This window comes from Chiloscyllium plagiosum, unplaced genomic scaffold (genome assembly GCF_037043375.1).
Source record: "Chiloscyllium plagiosum isolate Xiang-an unplaced genomic scaffold, Cpla_swu_hap1 HiC_scaffold_5, whole genome shotgun sequence".
NCBI classification, from domain to species: Eukaryota; Metazoa; Chordata; class Chondrichthyes; order Orectolobiformes; family Hemiscylliidae; genus Chiloscyllium; species Chiloscyllium plagiosum.
Window position 1 is genome coordinate 117,146,827 of NW_028270143.1, and position 20,369 is coordinate 117,167,195.

At 42.8% G+C, this 20,369-nt stretch overlaps 1 protein-coding gene across 1 annotated transcript in view; it reads right to left on the bottom strand.

Moving 5' to 3' along the window:
- The window catches only part of LOC122550130 (NEDD8 ultimate buster 1-like), a 67,914-nt gene extending 47,911 nt beyond the window's left edge, over nt 1-20,003 (bottom strand). The window contains exons 1-4 of the mRNA XM_043690759.2: nt 19,721-20,003; nt 12,346-12,459; nt 4,474-4,538; nt 4,176-4,249 (exon numbers count right to left, since the gene is read on the bottom strand). Coding sequence (XP_043546694.1) covers nt 4,176-4,249; nt 4,474-4,538; nt 12,346-12,459; nt 19,721-19,750 — 283 coding nt within the window. The 5' untranslated portion in view covers nt 19,751-20,003. The remainder of the gene's footprint in view (nt 1-4,175; nt 4,250-4,473; nt 4,539-12,345; nt 12,460-19,720) is intronic.
- Between the last annotated feature and the right edge of the window lie 366 nt (nt 20,004-20,369).

Consider the following 20,369-nt stretch of genomic DNA (forward strand, 5'->3'; position numbering starts at 1 on the left):
GTCGAGGCTCTATGTCTAGAACCATTTCTTTCTCCCAAGCATGCTACACTTCCCATAAATTGTCACAATTACTCTAATTCTGTATCAACCTGCTGTTTCTACTCTCAACATATACATTGAATTCATACTTAAACACATTTTGGAGCTCGTACTTAGACTTTGCAAAGATTGCAGTGAGGGGGTCAACTTATAATGCCCTACAACTTGTAAAAATCCATGAAAGAACAAAACACAAAGAACAAAGAAAATTTACAGCCCAGGAACAGGCCCTTCAGCCCTCCAAACTTGTGCCGATCCAAATCAACTGTCTGAACCTATTGCCCAATTCCTAAGGATCTGTATCCCTCTGCTCTCCCCCCTACTCATGCATCTGTCCAGACACACCTTAAATGAATCTACCGTGCCTGCCTCTACTACTTCTGCTGGCAACGCATTCCAGGCACCTACCACCTTCTGTGTAAAGTACTTTCCGCATGTATCCCCCTTAAACTTTTCTCCTCTCACCTTGAACGCATGACCTCTCATTATTCAATCCCTCACCCTGGGAAAAAGCTTATCTCTGTCTACCCTGTCTATACCTTTTGCGATTTTGTAGACCTCAGTCAGGTGCCCCCTCAATCTCCTTTTTTCTAAAGAAAACAATCCTAACCTACTCAACCTTTCTTCATAGCTAGCACCTTCCATACCAGGTAACATCCTCGTTAACCTTCTCTGCACTCTCTCCAAAGTGTCCACATCCTTTTGGTAATGTGGCAACCAGAACTGTACACAGTATTCTAAATGCGGCCAAACCAATGTCTTGTATAATTTTAACATGACCTGCCAGCTCTTATACTCAATACCCCGTCCGATGAAGGCTAGCATACCATATGCCTTCTTGAGCACTCTGTCCACCTGTGCAGCCCCCTTCAGGGTACAAAGGACCTGAACCAGATCTCTCTGCTCATCAACTTTTCCCAAGGCTCTTCAGTTTACAGTAAAGTTTGCTCTAGAATTAGACCTTCTAAAATGCATCACCTCACATTTGCCTGGATTGAAATCCATCTGCCACTTCTCCGACCAACTCTTCAGTCTATCTATATTCTCCTGTATTCTCTGACAGTCCCCTATGCTTTCTGATACTCCACCAATCTTAGTGTCATCTGCAAACTTGCTGATCATACCAACACTGCCCTCTTCTAGATCATTTATGTATGTTACAAACAACAGTGGCCCCAGGACTGATCCCTGTGGAACACCACTGGTCACCTTTCTCCATTTCGAGAAACTCCCTTCAACTACTTCTGTCTCCTGTTGCTCAACCAGGTCTTTATCCATCTAGCTAGAACATCCTGCACACCATAGGACTTCACTTTCTCCATTAGTTTACCATGGGGAACCTTATCAAATGCCTTACTAAAGTCTATGTATATGACATCTATCAACTTGATCACTTCCTCAAAGAACTCTATTAAGTTGGTAAGGCACGCTGTCCCCTGCACAAAACCATGTTGCCTATTACTGATAAGCCCATTCTTTTCCAAATATAAATAGACCCTATCCCTCAGTACCTTCTCCAGCAACTTTCTAACCACTGACCTCATGCTCACTGGTCTGTAGTTCCTGGAATATCCTTACTACCCGTCTTGAACAGGGAGACAACATTAGCAACTCTCTCGTCCTCTGGCACTTCAGCTGTGTTTAAGCTACAAAGATATCTGTCAGGGCCTCACCTATTTCCTCTCTTGTCTCCCTCAGCAACCTGGGATAGATCCTCTCTGGTCCTGGGGATTTGTCCACCTTAATATCCTTTAGCCTACCCAATGCATCCTCTCTCCTTATATCAACATAATCCAGAGTAAACAAACTTCTATCTCTAATCTCAACATTCAACAGGTCCCTCTCCTCAGTGAACACTGATGCAAAGTAATCATTGAGAATCGCTCCCATTTTCTCAGGTACGACACACAACTTTCCTTCCTTATCTTTAATGGACCAACCCTTTCTCTAGTTCCCTCTTATATATGAATAAAAGGCCTTGGGATTCTCCTTAATTCTGCTCGCTAAAGTTATCTCATGACCCCTTTTAGCTTGCTTGATTCCTTGTTTAAGATTGGTCCTACTCTCCCAATATTCCTCCAAAGCCTGTTCTGTTCTTAGCTGCCTGGACCTTATGTACGCTTCCCTTTTCCTCTTGACTATGCGCATAATTTCTCCTGAACTGAAAAATGTGTTGCTGGAAAAGCGAAGCAGGTCAGGCAGCATCAAAGGAGCAGGAGAATCAACGTTGTGGGCATAAGCCCTTCTTCAGGAATTATGCCCAAAACGTCGATTCTCCTGCTCCTTTGATGCTGCCTGACCTGCTGCGCTTTTCCAGCAACACATTTTTTAACTCTGATCTCCAGCATCTGCAGTCCTCACTTTCTCCTAGCATAATTTCTCCTGTCATCCACGGTTCATGAATCTTGCCTTTCCTATCCCTGGTTTTCAGATGGACATGCCTATCCTGCACTATCTTCAACCTATCTTTGAAAGACTCTCACATATCAAATATGGACTTCCCTTCAAATAGCTGTGTCCAATCCACATTTTCCAGCTCCTGCCTAATTTTGATATAATTGGCCTTGGCCCAGTTTAGTACACTTCCCTTAGGACCACTCTCATCTTTCTCTAAGAGTATTCTAAACCTTACAGAATTGTGGTCACTATTACCAAAGAAATCTCCCACTGCAACTTCTACCACCTGGCCTGGGTCATTCCCCAACACCAGGTCCAATATGGCCCCTTCCCTATTTGGACTATTGACATACTGCTCTAGAAAACTTTCCTGGATGCTCCTTACAAATTCTGCTCCATTCAGACCTCTGACACTAAGTGTCCCAGTCAATGTTGGGAAAATTAAAATCTCCCATCACCACCATCCTGCTGCCTCTACATCTTTCCATAAGATTAGAGTGGTGCTAGAAAAGCACAGTAGGTAAGGCAGCATCCGAGGAGCAGGAAAATCGATGTTTCAGGCAAAAGCCCTTCATCATCTGCCTATCTTTCCATAATTTGTTTACCTATTTGTTCTTCTACCTCAAGCTCACTGTTGGGAGGCCTGTAGTACAACCCCAATAATGTAACTGCACCCTTCTTATTTCTCAGCTCCACCCATAATGCCTCACTGCTCAAGCCCTCTATAGTGTCCTCCTTTAGCACAGCCATGATATCATCCCTGACCAGCAATGCAACTCCTCCCCTCCTTTTACTTCTCTCCCTGTTCTGTCTGAAGCATCTATATCCTGGAACATTTACTTGCCAATCATCATGCCCTTCCTTCAACCAAGTCTCTGTGATCGCAATAACGTCATACTCCCAGGCTCCAATCCAAGCCCTAAGTTCATCTGCCTTATCCACTATATTCCTTGCATTAAAGCATACGCACTTCAGACCACCAGTTCCTTTGTGTTCATCTGCTTTCTGTCTACTCTTCCCCTTGGTAATGCTAACTTCATGATCTTGTTCCTTACAGTCTTTAGTTTCCACCTCACTGTCTACTAAGTCTTCTCTTCTGGTTCCCAGCCCCCTGCCACATTAGTTTAAATCCTCCCCAAAAGCAGTAGCAAAAACTCCCCCAAGGACAGGAGTTCCAGTCTGGTGCAGGTGTAGACCGTCCAATTTGTAATAGTCCCACCTTCCCCAGAACTGGTCTGATTGTCCAACAAATCTGAACCCCTCCCTCTTACACCATCCCTCAAGACACATGTTCATCCTGCCTATTCTTCCATTTCTACCTTGGCTAACACATGTTCATCCTGCCTATTCTTCCATTTCTACCCTGGTAGCAATCCTGAGATCACTCTCCTAGCTCCCTGAATTCTGCTTTCAGGACCTCATCTCATTTTTTACTTTTATCATTGGCATCAATGTGCACCATGACAATTGGCTGTTCACCCTCCCCTTTCAGAATGTTCTGCAGCCAACAGGTGACATCCCTGACCCGAGCATCTGGGAGTCTCTTTATAGGCCACAGGACTGTCTATCTCCTCCCCTTATAATAGAATTCCCTATGACTATGGCCCTATGAGTTTTTTTCCTGCCCTTCTGAACAGGAGGGCTCCCCGGGTGAGCCATCTCTCCCAACAGTATCCAAAATGGTATACCTGTTTTGGAGGTAAGAATTGTGTGGTAAGAATTTTAGAATTTGTACTTACACTTATCCAGAAACTTCCCTTTATATATTAATTCCATATTTTCGACATCAATATTTGGTAACTCCTTTGAGATTCTGAGAAAAAAGTGATTAAGTTAATTACAGATTAATCAATGAAAAGAGATAGGAAATGGCTAAGAAAAGGATTATTTGTGAAAAATTGTCTATGTTTGCCTTTTTTATCATTACATCAAGAGCAGAAAAGAGCTAGGATTGTATGTGCTTTATCACTGGGTCTAATTGATTTTGTTACCTCAAATGTCCATTAACATCCAATCACAACATCAATCATTGCTTACTCATTGTAGAACTGAAGACCTGTGGCATTTGGAGAAATAGTGATCTGTATTTTTCTTTCTTTTCCCTGAAAAGTAAAAGAGAGCTTAAACAGTGAAAAGCAAAACAAGCTTACATTTTGTAAAACAAAAAGGACAATTGAACTGTCACATGAAAAATAGCACAGAAAGAGGCCAATTAGCCCTTCGAGACGGTGTTGTGCCTTTCAAAGAATAATCCATTTATTTTTTAATTCATCCTTGGCATGCAAACATCACAGTGAGACCAGCATTTATTGTCTAACACTAGTTGCTTTAGAGGAAGTATTGATGATGCACTTTCTTAAAGACACAGTCCTGGTGAGGGTCTAAAATTTGAATTTAGGCAGTTGTCAGAAGCAACAAGTATCTGTCAATTTTTATTAAGCAAAAATGGCTTTTCAATTTAAAGTAACACAACAAACTGGCTGCAAGTAATGATTTGACTGTGTGAACTTGAACTGATGCTTTATTTAGAGATAAGAGAGAACAATGGATTTTTCATAATATGAATCATAAGACAGTGATTTGGTATTCGAACTAACCTTGAACTGCTTGCATGGAATGGTGCTCTACATAAATTAAGAACCCTATCCCGGGGAATATCATTGAATTAACCTGCTGTAAACCATGTCACCTTATTATATGTTATTGGTCTTTTCTTGTAATTAAGGCTGTACTACCTCTTAAAAAACATATAAATAATGTGTAATTTTTGAATATAATTGTGCCATTTCTCCATGGAACACAGAAGCTTTTAACCTCCATGTTGCTGGACAAATCTGCGCCAGGCTGCCTTATTTTATTAAACTGGTAACCTTGCTTTAAACAGACAGTACTCCTAGTGATTCTTTTGACTGATCTCGAACTAAAAGGCCCCTTTGGAGGGGTCTAGATCTTCACTGGTGATGCAGGTACATTTGCAGTGGAATCTGATTATTAAATGTTTGAAGTTCTGCTGAGAACATATACATTTTGTTGAAGATTTTCACCTTGAACTCATCAGGATAATTCACAAGAAATACCAAGTGAAGGGAAAACAACATTTCTAATGATATGAATAGAGTGTCGGTTTATTTTGCAGTGTGGCACATTTGTGTGTAGTGGAAGTTACATATATTACAGGGCCCTGTTCTGTAGACTCAGAACCTGTACAGATATTGCGACTATTTCAACACAACAAAGTAACTTACAGCCATTCTTGTGTTCATTTCTCAGGCCAATGTCTTGACCTATCTGAGTCAACCTGCCTTGTTTAAAATTTAAACTAAACTAGAACATAGAACATAGAAAAGTACAGCACAGAACAGGCCCTTTGGCCCATGATGTTGTGCCAAGGATTAATCCTAATGTAAAATAAAATAACTTAACCTATGCACCCCTCAATTCACTGCTATCCATGCGCATGTTCAGCAATCGCTTAAATATCCCTAATGACTCTGCTTCCACCACCACCGCTGGCAATGCATTCCATGCATTCACAATTCTCTGCGCAAAGAACCTTCCTCTGACATCCCCTCTATACCTTTCCCCTAATAGCTTAAAGCTATGACCACTCGTGCCAGTCAATCCTACCCTGGGGAAAAATCTCTGGCTATTGACTTTACCCATGCCTCTCATTATCTTTCATTATCTTGTATACCTAGTAAAACTAGGCAGTTAACTGTCAGTCATCATTAACTGGTGCAGTGTCCATGGCAGTGCCATGACTAATCAGATTCTATTTGCCAAACAACCAGTACTCTTCTCTAATTTGTATAAATGTTGTATTTCTTTCAGTTTGGTAATTCTTGCAAATTGTCCTGATCAATGTAAAGTGAACAGCTTTGACAAAAATGTGTATTTTTCAGCAAAATTCAACTTCTGTATTATCAAATGACTAATTAATTAAATTTGAATATCCCTAGCTATTGTGGTAAGATTTGACATGTCTCTACAGCATTATTCCAACCTTCTGGCTGACTGGTTGAGTATATTTTCCACTATGCTACAATCCACTAGGCTCCTTATCTTTATTCCCATGTTCCTCCTTTCAATGCCTATCTCCTTCAACTATTATCCAACCAATTCACTTTTGAATGCTACTATGGAATCTCTTCCTGATTGGACTTTACATTTCAAACCTTAACTATTTGCTGTTTATGGAGGTGATTGCTTAAGTTGCCCCTGATTCTTCCTCGAATTACATGATCTCAAAACAAGCAGCTTTCTCTTGGAGGGACGTCAATCTTTGGAGCATGTATCCTTTCATATATTTGAAGCGGAGTTAGATAGATTGTTGAACTACAACTGAATCAAGGGTATGGGGAACAGGGAGAAAATGGCGTTAAGGCCCCAATCACAGTAGCCATGATTTTATTGAATGGTGGAGCAGGCTTGAGAGCATCCATTACATCTCCCAGTCCATCTGTTTCTATGCTCACTTTAAATTTATGCTCACTCGTTATTGGCCTTTCAGGAAATGGGAACAATTGCTCTATCTAAATCCTTCATGATTTTAAGTGCCTTAACCAAATCTCCTCTGCTTTTTACAGCTCCAAGAAGAATAAATGGAGCTTCTTCAATCTAACTAAAATCTCGCATCCCCAGAATGATTCTAATAAATCTCTTTTGTAAACTCTTCAAAGCTTTCCTCAAGTGTAATAAAATTGGGCACAATATTTCAGCTGAGGTGAACTGCTTTCAGTAGGTTTTGCACAACTGCTTGGCTTTTGTAGGCCAGGTCTATAATCGCTTCCAATTTCCACCCTGCCCTCACTTTTACCTGGTCCATCTCTGACTCTTCCTTTCCCTTCCTCAACATCTCTGTCTCTATTTCTGGGGATAGACTGGCCACTAACATCCATTGTAAACCCACTGATTCCCACAGTTACCTGGACTATACATCCTCTCACCCTGTTTCCTGTAAAGACTCTACTTCATTCTACTAGTTCCTCCATCTCTGTCACATAGTTTCATTGTAATAGAAGGTGGTCATTTGGCCCATTGAGCCTGCTCCGCCATTCATTAAGATAGAATAACGAACAAAGAAAATTTACAGCCTAGGAACAGACTCTTCGGCCCTCCAAGCCTGAGCCGGCCAAATCCACTGTCTAAACCTATCACCCAATTCTTAAGGATCTGTATCCCTCTGCTCCCCACCTGCTCATGCATCTGTCCAGATGCACCTTAAATTAATCTACCATGCTTGCCTCTACTACCTCTGCTGGCAATGCTTTCCAGGTACCTACCATCCTCTGTGTAAAGTACTTTCCACATGTGTCCCCCTTAAACTTTTCACTTCTCACCTAAAACACGTGACCTCTCGTTATTGAATCCCTCACCCTGGGAAAATGCTAATCTCAATCTACCCTGTCTATACGCTTCATGATTTTGTAGACCACAATCAGGGTCCCCCCTCAATCTCCTTTTTTCTAATAAAAACAACCTTAATCTACTCGACCTCTCTTCATAGCTAGCACCTTCCATAACCAAGCAACATCCTCATTAACCTTCTCTTCACCCTCTCCAAAGCGTCCAAATCCTTTTGGTAATGTGGCGACCAGAACTGTACACAGTATTCTAAATGCGACTAAACCAAAGTCTTGTATAATTTTAACATGACCTGCCAGCTCTTATATTCAATACCCCATCCAATGAAGGCAAGCACACCATATGCCTTCTTGACCATTCTATCCACCTGTATAGCCACCTTCAGAGTACAGTGGACCTGAACTCCCAGGTCTCTCTGCTCATCAACATTTCCCAAGGCTCTTCAGTTTACAGTAATGTTCGCTCTAGAATTAGACCTTCCAAAATGCATCACCTCAAATTTGCCTGGATTGAACTGCATCTGTCACTTCTCTGCCCAACTCTCCAGTCTATCCATATTCTCCTGTATTCTTTGACCATCCCCTATGCTTTCTGCTACTCCACCAATCTTCATGTCATCTGCAAACTTACTGATCAGACCAACAATGCCCTCTTCCAGATCATTATGATCATAGCTGATCTATCTAATGTCTCAGCTCCTCCTAACCATATTATCCCCATAACCCTTAATTTGCTTACCATGCAAAAACTCATCCAACTGTGTCTTGAATAGATTTAATGAAGCTGCCTCTGTCGCTTCCTTGGGTAGAGACTTCCATAGATTCACTACTCTCTGGAAAAAGCAGTTTCTCCTCGTCTCTGTCCTAAATCGACTCCCCTAATCTTGATGCCATGTCTCCTAGTCCTAGTCTCACTCATCAGTGGAAACAACTTGCCTGCCTCTATCTAATCTATCCCTATCATAATTTTATATGTTTCTCTAAGATGAACACATATTCTTCTAAATTCTAGCGAGTATTGCCCCAGGTGGGTAAACCTCTCCTCATAGGGTAACCCCCTCATTTCTGGAATCAACCTGGTGAACCTCCTTTGCATCGCCTCCAAAGCCAGTATATCCTTCCTCAAATAAGGAGACCAGAACTGCACGGAATACTCCAGAAGTGACCTCACCAACACCTCATACAATTGCAGCAGAATCTCCCTGCTCTCATAATCAATCCCTCTAGCAATGAAAGCCAAAATTCTGTTTGCCTTCCTGATTACCTGTTGCACCTACAGAGCGATTCAGGTGCAAGGACTCCCAAGTCCCTCTGCACAACAGCACGCTGCAATCTTTCACCATTTCATTTAATACTCTGACCGACTATTTTTACTTCCAAAGTGGATAATCTGACATTTACCAACATTATACTCCATCTGCCAGACCTTTGCTCACACATTTAACCTATCTAAATCTCTCTGCAGACCCTCCACATCCTCTGCACAATTAGCCTTTCCACTCAATGGAGCCTCCGAAATGTTCACCTTCTTCCTCAACTAAGAATTCCCCAGCAACATTGTTGACAGGGCCCTCAAATGAGTCCAATCTATCTCTCACTTCACCCCGACCCCCTCTCTTCCCTCCCACAACCGCAATCGGGTATCCCTTGTCCTTACCTACCATCCCACCAACACCCACATCCAGAAAATAATTAGCTGCCATTTCTGCCACCTCCAGTGAGATGCCATATTCCCCTTCCCTTCCTTGTCCACCTTCTGCAGGGACTGTTCCCTCCAGGACACTCTGGTCCACTCTTCCTTCACTCCCAAGACCACGCCCCCCAAAGCCCCATAGTACCTTTCCCTGCAAATCGCTGAAAGTATAACACCTGCCCATTTACCTCCTCCCTCCTCAGTATCCAAGGGCCCAAACATACTTCCAGGTGAAGCAGTACTTTATCTCCATTTCACTCAATCTAGTCTATTGCATTCGCTGCTCACTATGTGGTCTCCTCTGCATTGGCGAAATGAAACTGGGTGACCACTTTGCAGAACACCTACATTCTGCCCGCAGATAAGACCCTGAGCTTCCAGCTGCCTGCCACTTTAACATGCCACCCTGTTCCCCGGCCAACATTTCTGTCTCAGGCCTGCTGCAGTGCTCCAACGAAGGTCAGTGCAGGCTGGAAGAACAACATCTCATTTTCTGTTTGGAGACCTTGCAGCGTTCTGGACTCAACATCGAGTTCAATAACTTCAGGGCTTGACCTCTCTTATCTACCAGCCCCCAATCTCCACACCAGGCCTTGTTATCACATAGTCTGCCATTACACACCACCTATTGTTAGCCACTAACAGTCTCCATTAATAGCTATTCACCCTCCTAGCCAGATCATTATCCACTCCTTTGTCTGTACAATTGTTCTTCTCTCTCTTTAGGCTCTATCCTCACTCATCGTTTACTCCTTACGCCCTCCCACCACCCTATCTTCTGCATAAAAACTGACATTTTCCGAGCTACCATCAGTTCTGAGGAAGGGTCACTAGACCTGAAGCATTAACTGAGTTCTCTTCACAGATGCTGCCAGACCTGCTGAGCTTTTCCAGTGATTTCTGTTTCTGTTTTTGATTTACAGTATCCATAATTCTTTTATCTATATTCACTCTCAATAATTGGATTGGTGGGTGCATTGCCCATTCGGAGTTGTGTTATGCAGTCCAGGAAGGATCAAGAGGTATGGGAAAGTGAAATGGGAAGGTTGAGAAACTGGTTTTATGGAACTGGGTCCCAAGCCCCGTGTGCCTGGTGCAAGATAAATCCAGCCACTCAACAGTGTTCGAAGCAATCACTCTTCACATTATAGAATTGCTACAGTGTGGAAGCAGGCTATTTGGCCCATCGCATCCACACCGACCCTCTGAAGAGCATTCCACCCAAACCCAACCCCTTACCCTATTCCTGTAACCCTGCATTCTCCATAGCGAATCGACTTAGCCTGCACAACTCTGGACACTATGAGCAATCGCAAGGTTTGTGAAGGTTGAGGTTTAGGGTGTAGGTTTGCTCGCTGAGCTGAAGGTTTGATATCCAGACGTTTCATTACCTGGCTAGGTAACATCATCAGTGGCGACCTCCAAGTGAAGCGAAGCTGTTGTCTCCTGCTTTCTATTTATATCTTTCTCCTGGATGGGGTTCCTGGGGTTTGTGGTGATGTCATTTCCTGTTCATTTTCTGAGGGGTTGATAGATGGCATCTAGACCTATGTGCTTGTTTATGGCGTTGTGGTTGGAGTGCCAGGCCTCTAGGAATTCTCTGGCATGTCTTTGCTTAGCCTGTCCCAGGATAGATATGTTGTCCCAGTCGAAATGGTGTTTTTTTTTCATTCGTGTGTAGGGCTATGAGGGAGAGGGGGTCATGTCTTTTTGTGGCTAGCTGGTGTTCATGTATCCTGGTGGCTAACTTTCTTCCTGTTTGTCCTACGTAGTGTTTGTGGCAGTCCTTGCATAGATTTTATAGATGACGTTGGTTTTGTCCATGGGTTGTACTGGGTCTTTTAAGTTTGTAGTTTTTGTTTGAGAGTGTTGGTGGGTTTGTGTGCTACTAGGATTCCGAGTGGTCTCAGTAGTCTGGCTGTCATTTCTGAAACTTCTTTGATATATGGTAAGGAGGTTAGGGTTTCTGGCTGTGTTTTGTCACAGCCAAAAAAAGAAACACCATTTCGACTGGGACAACACATCTATCCTGGGACAGGCTAACAAAGACATGCCAGAGAATTCCTAGAGACCTGGCACTCCAACCACAATGGCATAAACAAGCATATAGATCTAGATGCCATCTATTAACCCCTCAGAAAACAAACAGGAAATGACATCACCACAAACCCCAGGAACCCCATCCAGGAGAAAGATATAAATAGAAAGCAGGAGACAACAGCTTCGCTTCACTTGGAGGTCACCACTGATGATGTTACCTAGCCAGGTAATGAAACGTCTGGATATCAAACCTACAGCTCAGCGAGCAAACCTACACCCTAAACTATGAGCAATTTCCCATGGCCAATCCATCTGACCTGCACATTCTTCAACTGTGGGAGGGAATTGGAGCACCCTGATGAAACCCACACAGACACGGGGGAGAACATGCAAACACCACACAGGCATTCACCTGAGAGTGGAATCAAACCCTCACTAATAGTTGTAAATAGTGTAAATCATTCGCAAATGTTCACTAGTTTGCTTTGGTATAGTTTCAATCCTCATCTGTCAAAAGCATCCAGAACTCTGTCATGATATTTATACAAGCACCAGGAGGGGCAGATAATAAAGATTCCATGACATCACATGAAGAAGAACAAGTGTTCTCCTGGTGTGGAGCCTAACATTTCCTTTCTCAATTACTGCTTCTAAAAACAGACTAACGGCTTACTCATTGCATTCATGGCATCTTGCTGTGTCCAAAACGGCTGCTGTAACAGCTGTTCTTCTGAATGACCTTGATCTGTTCCTATGGTACAGAACAATCACTAAGTTCGTGGCCATTGTGTCAGTGTTGAGCAGTACCCTTACCTGACCGAGCATTGGTAACATAATCCGAATGAGCAGATTTCCGGAGCTGTTGCTTTCTGCTTCTTGGCTCGCTCCCCCACCACTATCCATAGCGTGACCGATGTCCTGCTCTTGCTGTGACAGAGGGAAAGAAACAATTCTTATTCTGATAGAATTGATTTCCTCAAGAGTGTGAACTCCCTTCAGTATTTCCATATTTCCATGGACAATCTACTGGTCTTTCCTCCTAGTTCCTGTTGCATGATATCTAGAACAGATCCTGTTGGCAATTTAGTGTTGTAGCCACAAAGTAAGCCAGTTAATACATGCAGCGCACTTTATGAAAACAATGCCCTGTTCACAGCTGGCTATCTATTTCTCTTGAAATAAAGTCCCTCCAATGTGGCCCAATTTTCTACCTAATACCAAAGTTTAATGTTTCAAAAGTAGCAAGATTGTCACAAATCGTCACAAGGTCAATAAAAAGTATTGAGCATTAACCTTCAGAGTATGAACTTCAACAGTTGTAGAGGAAGCCTCACTATCTTGTTCACAAACACAGCTTTGGGTGAGCAATATAGCCTTGCTAGCAAGTCCCAAATCCAGAGAGAAATTTTCAATAAAAACACGTTAGCAACAAAGAAAGCAAGGGACAACAAGATTAATGTAAGACTCCGGTCTCTCTCTCAGTCTGTAATAAACATCTTTAACTGCAATGAACTCCAGTGGATCTTTTGGCAAAATTTCATTCCAGAAATGAATCTCCCATTTCCTCCTAATGGCACTGACTCGTGCTAAAGTACAAAGGATAACATAACACATAGCACAGAAACAGAGCAGTCCCTTTAACTTTAATCACTCCTAGTTGGGTTCTACATGGACCTCCTTCCGAATCCTCCTGATTTAATCTTGGCTCTAATTGTCTCTCTGAAATAACTCCACAGAGGCTAGTATCCCATCACCAAGTCATCCTTTATTTACACAGGCACAATACATGGACTCTGACCAGCCAGCTCAGAGTCAGTCCTTCGTGTGAGGAGACTCACTGAGACTCCTGTGTATATCTGTCTGCCAGGGCTCCCTGATTGGGGCTGTTAACCTGGGCCAATCAGGGGCTGTACTGATAAAGGGCTCCTGCCCAAAACATCAATTTTCCTGCTCCTTGAATGCTGCCTGACCTGCTGTGCTTTTCAGCACCATTCTAATCTTGACTCATACTCAGCCTGAAGAAGGGCTAATGCCCGAAACGTCGATTCTCCTGTTCCCTAGATGCTACCTGACCTGCTGCGCTTTTCCAGCAACACATTTCCATCTCATACTCAGATCAACCTGCCAACCTAATTCCAATCACTACACTCCCCCTCCTGCTCCTCCTCAAATACAATGTTCCTTTCACAGTTCCACCACTCTCTGCGTAAACAGGTTTATCCTCAATTCTTTGTCAGACTTATCAGTGACTATATTATGGAACAGAACAGTGGGTGACCTTAAGGTACTGGTCCTTTGCATGTATTCCAAGAAGGACAAAAACAAACAAAGCCAAAAACAGGACTCCTGAGATTTTGGAGGAGACAGATGTTGTGATGAATGAAAACAAAACAGGATTGTGTAGCTCAGGTGGATTCTGCAAATGGAAACCAGGTCAAACACAACACATTGAAAGAGTAGGTGAAGAAGGCCGGTAAATGAGAATAGAAAGACAGTCAACATAAAAGGGAATCCAAAAATTTTCTATTAATGATTTGATAGTAAGTGGGCAAGTGAGAGATGGAATGACTCCCATTAGGAACAAATGGATAGTAAATGTTTAGAGGTGTAAGGTAATTCTGGAGCACTTAATGATGTCTTGGTATTAGTTTTTGCTAAGGGAGAGGAATCTGAAAACAATATTGGAGATAAAAGGAGAAAGTAGAGGTCATGGATAATGTGACAATTGGAAGGGAGGAGGTAGCTGATAGGCTAAGCTTAGTGGTAGATAGGTCCCTTAGCTTGCATCTTGTGTTCTAAAGGAAGTGGGTGGAAAATATAGAGGAAGGGATTCCCTTAATTTTTCCAGCTTCTCTAAATATAGAGGCGATTCCAGAGGTTCAGAGATTGTGAATGTAACACCTTTATTCAAGAAAGTGTGGATGGACAGTCTGAGCAACTATAGGCTAGTTGGTTTCAAGTCAGTCATTGGTAAGGTTTTGGTATCTTTAATCAGGGGAAAAAGTAACAGGAAAGTGTTCAATTCATTAAGAATAGCCAGCAAAGACACTTAAAAAGCAGATTATGCTTGTTTCAGCAAACTGAATTTCTTGATGAAGAAACAGAAGATTGCTGGAGGGAATCTGTGGGTGAGATTTATATGGATTTTAAGAAACAGGTTGACAAGGTGCCACAAAAAAGGCTGGTTAACAAAACTGAGATTTGTAGAACAGAAGGGCTAGTACGCAGTTGGATAAAAAATCAGTTCAAGGTCAGAAAGGAGCTGTACATGGCTGTTTATCAGACAGCAATGTGACAGACAGTGGTGTTCACAAGGAGTCTGTAAGACTGCTTTTTCTTTGCAATATATAACTGGCTTGGACATTAGAACATGGAGTACAATTCCAAAACCTGGAGGAGTGGCAAAAAGTGAACCAGCAGAATGAGCAGACAAGTGGGAGACAAAATTTAATATGAAGAAATGCAAAATCCTGCAATTTGGCAATTGGGATGGGGAGGGGCAAGATTGACTTAATATCATATTTCTAAACAATATTCAGAATGAGGGGGACATGGGGATGCGTAAGGGGATCTTTCTTGTGTTCTATACTTCGACACAGAATTACCACTCTTGTCCTGGATTGATAAGTAATGCAAGTTCAATTTACTTGAAAATTTAAAACAGGTTTACTTAATTGGTAAAATGCTAAATCGCAGTTACAGAACAACTGATGCACGCATCCTCAGTCTAATATGATGCTTCTTGGACTCTTCATGGCTGCTGGAAAAGTGGTGTCATCCTGTTCTGTGGCTGGTTAACAAAGTCAGCTCCTAAAGCAGTTCTGCTCTTAAAGTAATAAAACAACACTAAAGTTGGAAGCACAAACTGAGACTCAGTTAGCAAAATATATAGGAACTTGAGTTTCATAAACGATGACACTGAGTACAAAAACAGGGAAGTTATGCTGAACCTTATGCTAACCTTCAGTTAGTCCTCAAATAGTGAGCATTGTTCTGTTCACTACACTTTAGAAAAATGGGTAAGTTCTTAACAGGTTGCAGAGGAGATTCGCCATAATTTTCTGACCAGGGCCTTACTAACAAGGGTGATGCTGTTATTGTCTGGCAGACTGACCTCTACATTGCAGAGGCTGACGGCCAGCTCTCAGACACCTCCTCCTATCTCCCTCTGGACCATGGTCCCACCATGGAACATCAGGCCATTATGTCTACTACAGTAACTAACTTCATTTCATCTGGTGATCTCCTTCTCTCTGCCTCCAAGCTCATAGTCTTCCAACTCCGCACTGGTCACTGTTACCTCCTTCCCAGAATCCACATGTCTGCTCCTGCCCCACAGAACCCATTTCTTCCCATCTCGACCCAATTATTTTTCTCACTTCATCCAGTGCCTTCCCACTTACACCCGTGATCCCTCTGATGCATTACATCAGTTTTAGAAATTCAAGTTTGTGGGCTCTAGTCACCTCTTCTTTCCAATGGACAGGCAAACCCTTTACATGTCCAACCCCACCAGAATGGTCTCAGTGCTCTCTACTTCTTCCTGGAAAAAAGGTCTGATTTGTCCCCATCCGTCATCAGCCTCTTCCACCTGGCCAAGCTCATTCTCAACCTGAACAACTTTTTTAACTCCTCTCACTTTCTTCAGATCAGAAGGGTGGCTGGCCATGGGTACCTGCAAGGGCCTTAGTTATGCCTGTCCTTGTGAGGTATGTGGAACATTCCTTTTTCCACTCCTATTCCAGGCCCCGCCCACAACTGTTTCTCTGCTATACTGATGACATCATCAGTGCTGCTTCCTTTTCCAGTTCAGAACTGGAAAAGTTTATTAATTTCGCTTCCAATTTCCACCTCACCCTCACTTTCATCTGGTCTATCTCTGACTCCCTCATTCCCTTCCTTGACATCTGTTTCCATTTCTGGGGATAGGCTGCCCACCAATATCTACTGTAAACCCACCGACTCTCACAGTTACCTTGATCATACATCCTCACATCCTGCTTCCTGTAAAGACCCTATTCCTTTCTCCCAGTTCCTCCGTCTCCATCACATCTGTTCTGATGATGCCAACTTCGACATGGGAGCCTCTGAAATGTCCAACCTCTTCCTCAACTGAGGATTCCCTAGCACTGTTGTTAACAGGGCCTTTAGCTGGGTCCGACCCATCTCCTGCACTTCTGCCCTCACCTCCCCTCTTCCCACCTACTACAGCGATATGGTCTCCCTTGTCCTCACCTTCCATCTCATCAGCATCCACACCCTGAGGATCATTAGCTGCCATTTCTACCACTCCAACAGGATGCCACCAATAGACACAGGATGTTGCCAGTAATGGAAGGTTTGAGTTATAAGCAAAGGCTGAGACATTTTTCACTGGAATACAGGAGGTTGAGAGGTGACCTTAAAGAGGTTTATAAAATAAGGGGTATAGTTAAGGTGAATGGCATATCTTTTCCCTAAGGCTGGAGATTTCAAGACAAGGGGGCATATTTTTGAGGTGAGAGCAGAAATATTTTAAAAAGACATGAGGGGTCATTTTTTTTTTACATAGAAAGTGATTTGTGTGGGGAATGAAATTCCAGAAGAAGTGGTTGATGCGGGTACAGTTACAACATTTAAAAGACATTTAGGTCATACATGAATAAGAAATATTTGGAGGGATATCGGCCAAGCACAGGCAGGTGGGACTAGTTTAGTTTGGGATTATGGTTGGCATGGTTTGGTTGCACCAAAGGGTTCGTTTCTGTGCTGTAGGACTCTATATTCCCCTCCCCTCCCTTGTCCGCCTTCCGTAGGGACCATTCTCTCTGAGACACCCTGGTCCACTCCTCATTCACTACCAAGACGCACCCCACCCCCACAGCACCTTCCCCTGCAATCCCTGAAGGTGTAACAACTGCCCATTTATCTCCTCCTTCCTCGGTATCCAAAAGCCCAAACATACCTTCCAGATGAAGCAGCACTTTACTTGCACTTCACGCAATTTAGTCTACTGCATTCGCTGCTCACAGTGCGGTCTCCTCTACATTGGGGAAACAAAGCATGTACTGGATGAACGCTTCACAGAACACCTATGTTCTGCCTGCAAAAATGACCCCAAGCTTCCCGTAGCCTGCCACTTTAACACACCACCTGTTCCCCGGCCAACGCCTCTGTCTCAGGCTCACTGCAGTGCTCCAGCAAAGCTCAGCTTGGAAGAGCAACACCTCATTTTCTATTGGAAACTCTACAGCTTTTTGGACCCTATATCAAGTTCATCAATTTTAGGGCTTGAGGCACCTTCTCCCATGTCCTTACCCCATACCCCACATGCCGGGACTTGTTACACATGGTCTCCTACTATACACAATCCATTGTTAGCCATTAATAGTCTCCATTAGTAGCCATTCATTCTCCTAGGCTGACCATTATCCATTCCTTTGTCTGCCCATCTATTCTTCTCTCTCTTTGGGCTCTATCTCCATGTATCATTTACTCCTTACACCTTCTCACCAGCCCATTTTCTGCATAATAAACAACTTTTTCCTTGCTACCATCAGTTCTAAGGAAAGGTCACTAAACCAGAAACGTTAACCCTGCTTTCTCTCCACAGATGCTGCCAGACTTGCTGAGTATTAAAAAGAATCAGTCCAGGGATGGTGAGGTTTCATTACAAGGCTACAGTGGGAAGGATGGATTTGTTGTCCTTGGAGCAAGGATGGAATGTGGGAGACTTGATAGGGGTGCGTATAATTATCACAGGTTTACATAAAGTAGACAAGGAAAAGCCCCTCCCATTAGTCAATGGTAAAATCTAAGAAAATAAGATGCAGGAGCAGAAATTAGGCCATTCAGCCCATCAAGTCTGGTCTGCCATTCAATCATGGCTGATGTTTCTCAACCCCATTCTCCTGCTTTCTCCCTGTAACTCTTGATACTCAAGAACTTATTTATCTCAGTCTTAAATATACTCAATTACCTGGCATCCACAGCCTTCCGTGGCAATGAATTCCACAGATTCACCACTCCATGGCTGAAGAAGTTTCTCCTTATCTCTGTTCTAAAAGTCTTCCCCATTTGCTGGGGTTATGTGAAGAACATTTTTACACAGTGATTTGTAACAACCTGGAAATCACTGCCCATGAGAGTGGTAGAAGCAAAAGGGCAGCACGGTGGCTCAGTGGTTAGCACTGCTGCCTCACAGCACCAGGGTCTCAGGTTCAATTCCAGCCGTGGGTGACTGTGCAAACTCCACAGAGACATTCTCCCAGTGACTGCTTGGGTTTCCTCCGGGTGCTCCGGTTTCCTCCCACAATCCAAAGATGTGCAGGTCAGGTGAATTGGTCATGCTAAATTGCCCACTAGTGTTAGTGTTAGGAGGGAAATGGTTCTGGGTGGGTTACTCTTCGGAGGGTTGGTGCGAACTGGTTGGGCCGAAGGGCTGGTTTCCACACTGTAAGGAATCTAATCTAATCACACGAGCAAGTTTAATAGGCACTTAAAGGAGGTAAACAATCAGTGACATGGGGCTATAAGGATCATTACTGTCTAGATCCAGCCTGTAGGTTCACTACCGTTTCAAATGACTTACTTTAGCATGTTGACTTTGTGCAAGTTGCTATCATTTTCAACAGTGCAGTTAAAGGGGAATTCCAGCAAACATGGAGCTCATAAATAACATGGGCAGAGAGGAAGGCACATATGACAGAGGCAGAATCAAATATATATGTACACATTTCAGAGAGTGAAATGCAGAAAGAGGAAAAGGAAGAAACACAAAAAGACAGACAAGAGGCCGCACAGAAAATGATACAAAGACATAGAGATAAGCACATACAGGCAAAGCATAGTGAGAGTGAGAGAGAGAGAGAGAGAGAGAGAGAGAGAGAAACACAAACCCTGGGAGTGTGAAATTGGTACAAATACAAAGAGAGACATGAAGGAACAAAAAGATAGACAGATATATTTATACAGAGCTACCCACAGCTACAGAGAGAGACAGAGACAGAGATACAGACAGAAAAAGACTAAGCCACAAGCACAAATATAGATATACATATGATATATACAAAAGCATACACTTATGGTTCAGTCTTTGTTCTCCAAATATATCTATCTATCTATCTATCTAATTTGCCTTACAGTTAGCTCATAACTATGAAACTCCAGATATAATCACAACGCTGTTTTCTACTGTCTTTCAGCCTACCTGGTTCACGATTTGTCTCCTTTCTGCCATAGCTTCTGGAACTGTTTGCTTTGGTATATACTCAATACCTTTTTTTGTATGAGCAAGTGAAAATGAAAGTAATTTGAAAGGGTTATAATACACTTCCTTTAGGTTTCAGTTTAAATAAAAATCACAAGTTGAACTTTCAGTTTCAAGGAGCAAAGCAAGTTGAAAATGATCACTGGGGCATTAACATTTCATGATTTTTCTCTCATTAGTGTATGTTGGGCACTGGCCCAAGGAAGTACATGCGGTTAGAATGAACTTGGTAACTGTAACATTCAATTTGCTCCCCAACTCTGCCTACTCCATTCTGTTTCTTTTAAAAGAACCTCTACCCTCCAATGCCTATAGAGGGCACTATCCTGCCAGAAGTGTCATTTTTCAGATGACCAATTAATCCTAATTGCCTTCTTAGTTGGCAATAAAAGACCTTACTCTATTTGCAGAGGGGACCAGGAATTTTCTTCCATGTCCTGACCAATAGGCATAATTAAAAGTGATTACCTTAACATTTATCTTGTGGCTTTCTGTGGAAGCCTACTACGATGAAGCTGATGTGAATTAATCTGCCACTGGGGCACCCAGGAGCTCTAGTTTTGCTTTGTGAAAGAAAGGTTAACTGTAG